This window comes from Halyomorpha halys, unplaced genomic scaffold (genome assembly GCF_000696795.3).
Source record: "Halyomorpha halys isolate HHAL.00 unplaced genomic scaffold, Hhal_1.1 Scaffold759.1, whole genome shotgun sequence".
Taxonomy (NCBI): Eukaryota; Metazoa; Arthropoda; class Insecta; order Hemiptera; family Pentatomidae; genus Halyomorpha; species Halyomorpha halys.
The window spans coordinates 135,141-146,722 of NW_027110136.1; the positions used below are offsets into that span (position 1 = coordinate 135,141).

The 11,582-nt window shown below is 30.4% G+C and overlaps 1 protein-coding gene across 3 annotated transcripts in view; it reads left to right on the forward strand.

Moving 5' to 3' along the window:
• KCNQ (KCNQ potassium channel) overlaps positions 1-11,582 on the forward strand; it is a 239,627-nt gene that overhangs the window by 79,383 nt on the left and 148,662 nt on the right. For all 3 annotated transcript variants that reach the window (XM_067048240.1, XM_067048241.1, XM_067048242.1), the window contains exon 2: positions 2,063-2,358. In XM_067048240.1, coding sequence (XP_066904341.1) covers positions 2,063-2,358 — 296 coding nt within the window. The remainder of the gene's footprint in view (positions 1-2,062; positions 2,359-11,582) is intronic.

Here is an 11,582-nt window from a genome sequence, read left to right on the forward strand (position 1 = left end):
TTTTATATTTATATTATATTGATATAGTTACTTAATATTTCAAAAAATTAAAATTGAATGAATATGATAATTTTGTGTGATACAAATTATGAAGACTCTAACTTATTTAATATATCGCTATTGTGTTTGTTGACCAACCTGTGGATATTAATTATCCTCTTTATTCGATTAAGATAGTATCAGTAGATTATTTAAAATTAGATCTGAAAAAATAAAACTTTTTATTTTTGTCTATTATTTGGTTGGTGGGTTTGATATTTATTGCCAATTGTGAGTTTGAAGGATCTGGTTTATGCATGTGCAATATTGTTACATAGAATCCTCGTCATACTTTTTATTCAATCGTATAATTATTTACAATACAAATATATACTCAGGATTTAAACGCCCCTGTTAGTGGTTTTGTTGGCTAAGAATGTCCGAACCACGCCGACAGCTTGGACGCCCAACCAAGACGAATGGCCAGAACAGTTAAGTTTTCCTCCTACCTGCGATCCTGAGGCTCAGTCAGGCGGTTGGGAGTTGCTGAGGGAGCAGGAGGAAGAGGGAACGGACGGTGGCATGGAATGCTGTCAAAGGCCCAGCCGTTTATCTACCGGAGTGAGCATTGAATAATGTTATCCATTCTGGTTTCAGGGTCGTAAATCTGCGGTCCGGTGTCGTGTGTGACTTCCTGGGATTTGAAAATTAAATGTATTTTAAGTGTTCTACATTCATTTTATAAACTTGAATTATTCTATAAATATATTTCTTTGGATTAGTATAAAATTAGCAGATAAAAAAACTTAATATGTAATAAAAACTTGACGGAATAATCAGATGGAGAAAATAACGAATTTCTTGCAAATTGTGAATTTTAATAAAGGTCGACCAAACAAATAAAGTATTAAGAATCTAGGATATTTTAGATCATTAAACAAACTATTATTATGTTATTGGTATTATCAAATATTAAATTTTAAAGTTCTCTTAAAAAGAAAATATATTTTATATCTGCTTCTATGGAAAAAAAAAAAAAAACATGGAAGGATTCTCTGCACGAAAGATAAAGATTTAGTAATAAAAAAAATACTTTTTTATATTATTATGTTTGAATTATTATATTTCTAGAACATACCTTATTATTATTATGTAAATTAATGGTAAATAAAACTTTTGTATTTATATAATATTATATGTAGATTTGGGGTAGGTGGTATGCAATAGTCCGAGTTCAAGTTGCAAAATCCGACCATTGTGGTTTTTAGCTTGACTCTATAGTAATAGAAATTGAGTATAAATTATTTAATATCATATATTTCAAGGTCAAAACTTAAAAATACAATGGTTCTATATTCATACATTTTTCTTCTAGGACGTTTCGGAGATATTATTGAGTTCCCATCCACAGTTTTTATAATTTAAATTTATACTTTTTTTTAAATAATCAACTCTACAATGACAAAAAAAATCATTTTCATTGCTAATTATTTATAGAAAAACTATTTATATTATTAAATATCTAAACTTTTTTTTAAAATAGTAATATTAAAATATTTATTAATTTGACTGTTTTTTTTTTTTGCAAATAATTAGAAATGAAACAAATTATTGTGTGCAATTTTGGATTAACTTATTAAAAAAGTATTAATTTGAACTATTGAAGCTGTAGGGGGAGACTCAGTTTTTCTGAAAGAAGGGAAAATATACGGTTTAAGAACCATCAAATTTGTAACCTGATGGAAATAAATGAGATTAAAAAAAATGGTCATGTAATTAAATAAATTATGAAATTGCATAGATAATAATTAACAACAATGGTCGGGTTTATTAGTAGGTAAGTTTGTATTATCCATACCAGATTTACTCAGATTACACATCACTCTATCTTTGAACTTTTCATCTACTAATAGTGAATATACTTTATTTTTCTTGATACAACTATTGTTCATAGTTTTTTGAGTTATTTAGTTAAAATTTAAAATGACATAATATCCCTGTAATAAAATAATTTCCTGGTATTTGATATTAAGAAATAAAAATGTGAGTGACCCCGAGTTTAGAGACTGTGATGATTGCTCAGGAACGGTGGCGGCGCACGCCCCGCTACTGGGAGGCGCACCACAAGCGGGTGCCGACGCCGATGAAGAAGCGACGGCCGCGGAGGCAGCCCGTCCAGAGGCAGGAGTCAGAGGACCCCACTCCACCGGTGGCCCCGGGGGTTCCTGACCCCTACTACCCGATATACCTGCCTATCGACCAGGCCTTCAAGGCCAAGTACGTTTTCCACCAGAGGAGAGGGAAGACATTCCAGGAGAGGGTATACGTCTTCCTCGAGCACCCAGGCGGATGGATCTGCTTTTTCTACCACTTTACTGTGTAAGTCTACACCTAATTTACTATTCATAACGCTTCACTTTTCATTATTTAGATGTATTTCTTAGCTTGCATTACATTGAGGTAAAGTTTCATAGTGGATACATTTTTAAATTTTACATAATTCCTTTCAACTTTCCAGTCCTCCTTCAAGTCCTTGTTTGTTGTTTTTTAAGCGTTGATTACTGCTAATATTTCAAACTTTTTTTTTTCTTCAATCGGCACAAGAGCGCATGAAGGAAGAGGCCCTTGGTCTGCTCAACCAGTTTTCTCGGTCACCTGCATGGGCAACAGAAATCAGCTGTCGAATATAATATTCCACTCCAAATCGGCTCTTTGTCACACCATCCTATATATTCTTGCACGACCTGCTTGCTTGTACCATGATAGTCACTTAGTCTCCGTTCTACGTATAGAAAGAGTCTGTTGCAGAGCGTTCTTGAAAATATTGTATATACTGTATTAAGAAAACTGATTCCTCAATAGTCGCTGGATATTGCTGATTAACCCCTCTTCTTGTTTAGTGGCACTATTACAGCCTCATACCATTCTTTAGGTAAAGTTTCCTCTCCCCATATTTGTGCAATTGCATCCTGCAGTTTTCTAGCGATTTCCTTATCTCTTGCTGTAAACAATTCCGCGGGGATTCTATCATTACTTGGAACTTCTTTTTTTTTAGTTTACTTAAGATTTATTCGATATCTTCTAAATCGGTTTGCAAGTCAACAGTGTCCGTTTGTAATTTGACTTGCTCTTCCTGGGAGTTTCTGGATTCTCTGGGGTACAGCAAGTTCTTGTTTTCGCCACTTTTCTTGCACCTCTTCTTCCAGAATCAGCAATTCACCATATTCTTTTTGATCATGTTTCCTCTCATAGACGGTCCTCTCTAGATGTTGTTCACCATTTTATGAAATTCACGAGATTTAGTATCGTATCATAAGTTTTCAACGACCTCAATTAGCTTCCTTAATTCTTTCTGCTTTTAACCAACTTCTTAGCATGCATTTTATACTCTTTCCCTATTAATCAATTTTGGTGCCTGGAAAGTAAAGATTACATACAAGGTTGTAAAAACAGGTATATGTAAATTACGAAAAACAAATGTAATGTTATTAACAATAAATATAAGAAAAACGTTTCGCTTTGAAACGAAGTACTTACATCACTAACGAAATTCAGTTTAATTACTATCAGAAATATATGTACTTTGGGAATAACCCTCCATATTTGTAATTGGCTTCTATAAATAAATAAATTAATTATCATGTTAATCAATCTATTATTCATTGTTGTATTTAGAGTAAAATATTTTTATTTTATTTTTTTAACTAACTTAGACCAATGAGTTTGTAATTTGTATGAATGATTCATAGTGGTAGATTTTTTTATACTAAATCCCTTTTATTTCCTTTAAATATTGTATACTATAAACCTTTTATTTATTTCTTATATTTTTGTAGTAATTTCTACCATATTTCGCTTGAACATATTCTTTTTTTACATTTTGTCTCGAATAATTTCACTTCATTGACTGTTTTAATATATTTTTTCATATTCTTTTTTTGGAATGCGTTGATTATTTTAAAAAGGTATTGGAATTTAAACAGTTATTATTATTACTATCGACTCTTATATATATATACTATCTAAGTGAAATTTTTCAGTGATACCTTTGAAATGTTATGCTTTTGAATATTTTTTAATGTAAATAATCAAGGCATCATTGAAGCTTGAACTGACTGTGTGGGTAGAACTCTAAAGTTAATACAAAATTTTATGGCCTGTTAACTATGGATGAAGAACAAAGCAGTAGGTGATGCGTATAGTTCACTGAAGGAGTTTTCTATCCCAACTATAACAAAGCCTTGGTGAAATGGAAATTTTCCTAACCAAATTAATCAAAATTACTCTTTAGTTGTTTAGAATGAAACAGTTGTTTGACGCTCTGCTTTCATATTCAATGAATTTATTTAGTTTTTAAAATTAATTTCGGTAAAAAAATTCATAACATAACTGTATTATTAATTTTTTTCTAATGTACGTAACAAGTAAGCCAGTCTTCAGAAATATTGAATTGAATGGAATGTAGCGAGATGACTGTTCTACACTGAATCAACTGAAGCATGAACATGCAGATATCAATTCCCAGCTTCCAGACAGCTGAAAGGAAAAAATAATATTTAACAATGAAACAATTGAGAAAAAAACAGATAAGTTCGGAAATAGAATTGAATTTAGAATACAGTCTAATATTTTTATTTTAAATCACCATCATTACAAAAAATAATTTGTAATAGTTTCGATTTTTTTCTTCGATTATAAAGAGGTCATAAAGCATTGTATTGAACTCCTGATTTTAACATGTCTTAAGACATATATATCAGCAATAATGTTGTCTTACTTATTAAATTAATTAAAGAAAATAGTAAAAAGAATTGTATAGCATTATCAAAATCAGTGTATCCACTACACAAAAGTAAAGATTTTTTTTGATAAATTGGTACTCAACATAGTAAATTTATTTCAAAATTCAAAGTTTTCCCAGTTAAATCGGTATTTCAGATCGGCGTTTACAATCCAATAAAAATATTCTTAACATCATATATTAACAATAGTCCTAATATATAACAGTAATAAAAGTCATAAAAAAGATTGACAACAGTATTTCCTATAAATAAAAACAATAATTCTAACAAATAAAATTAACAATGGTAGTAATAATTAATAATAACAATAGTCCAAAGAAATAATAACAATAATCCTAATAAGTAATTGTATTGTAACAATATTCTTATGTATAATTGAAACAATAATCCTAATAAATAACAGTTACAATAGGCCTAATAAACAATAGTAACAATAGTCAGCATAAATAATGGTTAGTCCTAATAAATAATACTAGTAGTCTCTATAAATAGCAGTTGGAATAGGACTAAACTTAATTTTTAATTTTAAGTCAATTGAACTTTATATCATAAATAAATTGTTGGACCTTGGCGCGGATGAGTCTCTTCAAGCATATGAGGAATGTGAACTACATTGGGTATCCGAGAAGGCTGTTGGCTAAGTCTGTTGCTCTTCATCATGGTTTTAGACTTAGCACTAAGGAAGACCAAGTCGATAATGAGGAAATCCCAACCAGGGCACAGGAACCTGCACCCTTCCAAATTTTCCCTATAGACCTTCGCTGAAGTCCTCATCTTACTAGCTACCAATGACCGAGTCCTCCAACTTAACAAATGTCAAAGAGGAATTATCCACAATAAATATGAAGATTATTCCGAAGAACTAAATGCATGAGAATTGAAAAGAAAACCCGAAGGATAATGAAGGTACTAAAGGTTGGAGATTAAACCAGGTCCAGAGTTTTAAATATCTAGGAGCTCATCTCAATGAAAGTGGTTACATTGATGAGAAAGTGACCTAAAGAATTGGAGCTGCAGGGAAGATATTCAGTATGCTCAGACGGAGTCTCCTGGGAAGAAGAGAGGTGACAAAGCAGACCAAACTATCTGTCTCTAAATCGACCTTCTTTTTTTATCCTATCCTACTCTTCAAAAGCGTGGACCTTCATCTCAAAATTCAGGAGTCAGTTGCAAGCCATGGAAATGAGATATTTGTGATCCAAACTAAGATGGTTTGGAGGTCTTCTTAGGATGGATCCAGAAGACTTACGAGACCCGCATGGAAGGGAAAAGACCCAGAGGAAGGCCTCGCATCTCCTGGTAGGATAGTGTAATGAAGGCATTTAGGAAGCATGGAATGGACTGGAGTAGGAGATGAGAGTTGGTTTAAGAGAGAGACATTTGGGCGAGACTATTTAAGCGAGAACCTCACACAATACAGCGGTAGAAAAGGTAATGACATTATAGTGATGATGATGATACATTATTAAATACTAGGTTATTACACTATTCTTTGTGCATGAAATAAGTTTTGTATAAATTTAAGTATAAACTCTACAACAGTAAATTAAGTTGTACTAGGTAGAAAACCTGCAAGAACAATTATTTTATTGCAATGTATAACCATAAAAATAAAGTTATTGATTATCATTTTTAGTGATGTTAGAATACATCAAAATTGCACACTGTTTCATATTTATGTATGGATCTATGTTAACATTGTAATCTATCACTTACAGATTCGTTAAATACAGAGTTTTTAATTGTAAACAATATTAATACTATCAATACTTTTATTTGTTCCGAAATGCCTTAATTACCCGTCGCTGGTTGAGATATAAACATATTAAAAATATACTCTTTAATGATTATGACATGTCACTTGAAGGAATGCCCTGAACGAAGCCTTATGAACTCGAGACTCACTGATTCATTTAGCGTTATTGATCTTTGTTATTTATAATACAGGCTCACTTTACGCAAACCCGCTACACTTCGACCTTTCCCTCATTTATTATACTACATAAAGTAAACTTCAACCCCCCCAAAAAAAACTCACAAAGAAGAATTGAATATGTATTGTTGTAAAATTACCACTACGTTTCTTCGATGCTTTTTTTTAAAATATTTTCTTGGGATCATATGTATTCTTTATAATGAGATGGCTAAAACAAATGTGAACAAATAGGCAAATAAAGTCGGTATGTCAAATATCTCTTATAATGATAATTAGTGCTGAATCAACTGTTGAATGCTCGAAACATACTCTGAGACGTGGAACAGAGATTATTGTTTGAGATGAGATTCTGTGGGGGTTACAAAAAGATAGGCGGCAACGATAGTTGATAGTATCGGTATTGAATCTTGTGGTTTATTCAGCCTTATTATTATTTTATTAACCTAGTACTGAAACTCTTTTCTTATTTTAAATTTAATAATTAATTTGTTTTTGTCAAATAAATATATTTGAATTTTACGATCCTCTACCTATGTCAGCGCCGTACAGTATATCGAGCTACATTGCTAACACCTGGGCCCTGTCTCATAATAAAGTATCATTATGAAGTACTAATACTATTAGTCTTGTAGATTTAATTTAATACAGTTACACTGACTTGTACATTAGTAACTTGTACTTTAGTACTTTTTAACTCCTGTAATATCACTAATAGTCTTCCCTATTATGAAAAAAAACAAGTATTAGTGCAATCACCACATTATTTCTATACTTGTACTATGAACTAATACTATCAGCTTTCATTATGAAACAGACCTTGGCCCAGAACTTCCGCCGTTCAGTAGAACCTTTTTTATGTTACTTTTAAAACATTTATTTTCAGCAAGTATTAGTCGATATACGACGTTACATTTTCTCAAGGTGATAACACTAAAAATAATTATAAAGAAACTTTCCCTTTGCCAAGAGAGTTTATTGATATATTTACATGATACGTTTATTCTTTTTAAGGATATATTACTACATTATTGAATAATATATGCAATATTTTATTGTGAGAAAATGGTGTTATTCCATATCGGTAGAGGTAGCACGTGTATTTAATTTCTGAAACCCGTTTTTCTGAAATTAAATAAGGGAAATAAATAAAAGTAATTCTATATTTGGGTATTCGTATTGATTTAACCGCGTGTTTTAATCTAAAAAGCAATTTTGTAAATTTAATAACTGATGTAATGCTAGTGATACAGAGTAGAGCCTTGATCTTCTGTTAAAATTCCTGAATTGCCAACAAAAATAACTACCAATGTTATTCATTAGATAGATTTGTATAATAAGGAGCCAGTTAGATCCTTGCGGGAATCCTGCTAACACTGATCGAATTAAAAAAATTTTCGAACCTACCGGAGGAAAAATCTGTAGAAGAATAAAGGCTGAAGACAATACGTGTGAAGAAGTATGGTTTTGAGTTTTATCCTGAAACAGAAACAAAAAAATAATCTAAATTGATGAAAATATTTTAGTACTTAATACAAAAATTATTTAAGTAACAATTATTTGTTCTAGTTAACCAACAAAAGTAAAGAGTTTAAAAAACTTCTTTAAAATAGATTTGTTTTGTATAATTTCAAATCATAAATATATTTAATATGAAGAAGATGTTCTTGTTCATATATAAAATTATACGGTATATTATCTATATGCATAAATATTTCTTATCTTACAAAAAAGATAAATAGAGACATAAATTTTCAGATAACATCCTAAAAAAGACTATAGTAGTAGCATTAAAATTTTACATCACAATTAATTAATGGTATGTTTCGTTTACTATTTTAGGCACTTTTGATAAAGAAAATAAAAACACTTAAGGTTAATGAGGAACAAGAAACGTTTTTTTTTACTTATATTCGACATTTTGAAATTAAAATTTGTTTTAATATGGGTTGAAATATGTGCATCATATAATTTTAGATAAGATAAAATAAGAATAATTAGTATTAAATTTTTTAGCCTGATCTTAAATTTTAAAGTATGTAAAGAATTATAAAATTAGATGTTTGAATAGTAAATTATATTTAAATAACTTATAATTAATTTAATCTTATTTATTTCCAATTCCCAATATAATTTTAAAACTTTTATTGTTTTGTAAAATAATGTACTGGATATTGGGCAAACTGCCCGAAGTATTGTTCAGATTTTGAAATAAACTAAATAACATCAAGGGAGTAATTTATTCCAAGAAATATATATATATATGCAAACAAATACAGTTTTATACTGTTTAAGAATTCCCCAACATACTGTAGTGTTCGTTGAATCTTCTTCTTTTGCTCATTGTAAATTGTTTTCAGCATTACAAATAAAAGGACAATTAAAAAATCTTCACGATAAATAATGACTAAATAAAATTTAAATTCAATTTTAGGAAATATAAAAAGGGTTATTGTTTAAATGTGATTAGTGTCGGAGAATTAAACATAGTGAAGCTAGCTTTAACGAAATAACCAAACTATATTGATAGCAGTGATCCGCATGACTCATCCTTAATTATTTTGCTTCTTTGAACTGAGAGATTGGGCAAGAATAAACGTGGATAAAGAGAGTCTATAAATTCGGACTACTTAATACAACGATAAGCAAGCTCTTCCCGACCCTCAACGTTGTCTGCAGCGTTCTTTGCTAGAGATCTCTATCTTCATTAGAATCTGAAAACGAACTGTCTAAGTCACGATCGTCGTTTGAATGTAATAGCAACACGCAAATCCTCAGGATTGATGTTTGGAATGATGCTAGTATGTTGATTAAAACACGTCAAGTCATTTCCAATTCATCGCTATATCTCATTTATCTTATAACCTATGATAATTTCATTTATAAATTCTTTATAAAGATAGTAGGACAATTGACTTTTCATCTATTATCGTTGATTGTATCATTTTTAATTAAGTACTGTGAGGTAGCTTTTAAAAAGTTTTTTTTTTTAATAATTTACTTATAGATATTTACAACTTTATTAAAATACATACAACCAGTAAATTTTATGTTAGTTATACAACGACATGATACAGACATGTAAAGAATCTAACTATTGATTGAACTCCAATAACGTTTCTAGAGGAAATCTTGAGAACATCTCCTTTTCAGACGCCTTGGTATATTATATCTCCCTTTTATATACCCTTCGAAAAAATGGGTTTGGGTCGTTGGGAAGTTTATAATAGAAGGATTGGTATCTGATTCTGGCAAAAAACCTATGGAACATTGTGGTCCTAATGGATTATTTAATATGTGGCAAGGTAAGGAGCATTAAGTATTTTGGACTGTAAGGATTGGATGGACAGGGAATCGATGGTTTAGTGGAGATCCAAAACTGAACTCCGTAAGTCCTTTATATTATTATAATTTATATTATAGTTATTTAATTGAGTCTTTTATAATCAGTTAGAAGTTTAGACCGTGTCTCCAGTAAGTGTTGTAATAGTCGGAATTGACAAGTAGTTTTGTGTCTAGTATAAGGATTCCATGTCTCTAATTTTTCCAGATGTAACGGTCCTAGGTAACACTGTTGGGCAGAAAGTCATGGATTTACGATGAAGGGTACATGTGATTTTATTGAATTTATTTTAATCTTCCAGTTTTGAAATTGTCCCTCAAGGGTGGTGATGTGGAATTGGAGGGTTTGAGATACAATGGAGGAGTCATTATTCACGGATAATACACATGTGTTATCGTTATACATGGTGAGGATAGTGTTAGGATGAGTTGGGATGTCAGCTGTAAAAACTGTGTAGTGTATAGGACCAAGGATACTATCCTGAGGTACACCAGTAGACAGGAAAGAGAGATTAATAAACGCTGTTGTAATTTACTTGAAATAATCTGTCGGAGAGATAGGAACAAATAATGAGAGTACAAGAGCCGGGAAGAAAATAAAGTAGTTATTTCACCCCAATTTTTTATTACTTTAATGAAAAATACGTATAATTACTTGTAAATTCAAATTTTCTGAAATATTAGCCCTATAGATATTTACGTCTAATATATTTTTTTCGGCATTTCATAAAAATATATTGAAATATCAGTAGTTAGTTAATTTATTTTGAGAAATCTATATCTCAGGAACTATATGACGCATAGTAGTTTATTACCTTTACCTTCGTAGGTGCTGTAGTTTTTACGATATATGCTAAAATAAATTGATTTATAGTTGTTCGGACAATAAGTTTGATATATGAAAAACTTTATTTCAGAAACCATTGGATGTACAGGATACTGGACTCAAATTAAAGATAGTGAACTTTACTATAAAATATTTAATAATGTTTTTCTTTGTAGGAGTAGTAGTTTTTATGATATTTGACAAAATAAACTCACAAAATGTTAATTCTAGTTCTTCGTATAAAATGTTGGATTTTTGAAAAATATATCTCTAGACCCATAAGAGGCACTTGTGTCTCCCAGCAAAATAAAGGAAATTTAACTTAGTACATTAAACTAGCTTTAATTTGAGTGCTGATAGACATCTGTACATCCAATGGTTTCTGAAATAAAGTTTCCTTAGTTAGTTCCTGAGATATAGATTTTTCAAAATAAATTCACTAACTACTGATCTTTCAGTACGTTTCATACAACGTTTTTATGAAATGTTGCTTTTTAAGAAGTTATATCTGGAGAACTATTGAACGTAAATAGCTATATTAGGGCTTACATTTTAGCACATTTACACATCTTTAAATGATTTGCTCTCTTAGATTTTCTATTGTTGTTAGTAATTTTAAAAATAAAGAGCTCCAAATAAAAAATTAATTGAGGAGAAGATGGTTGGGGTGCGGTCAATGAAAAATTAAATTAAATTTAAA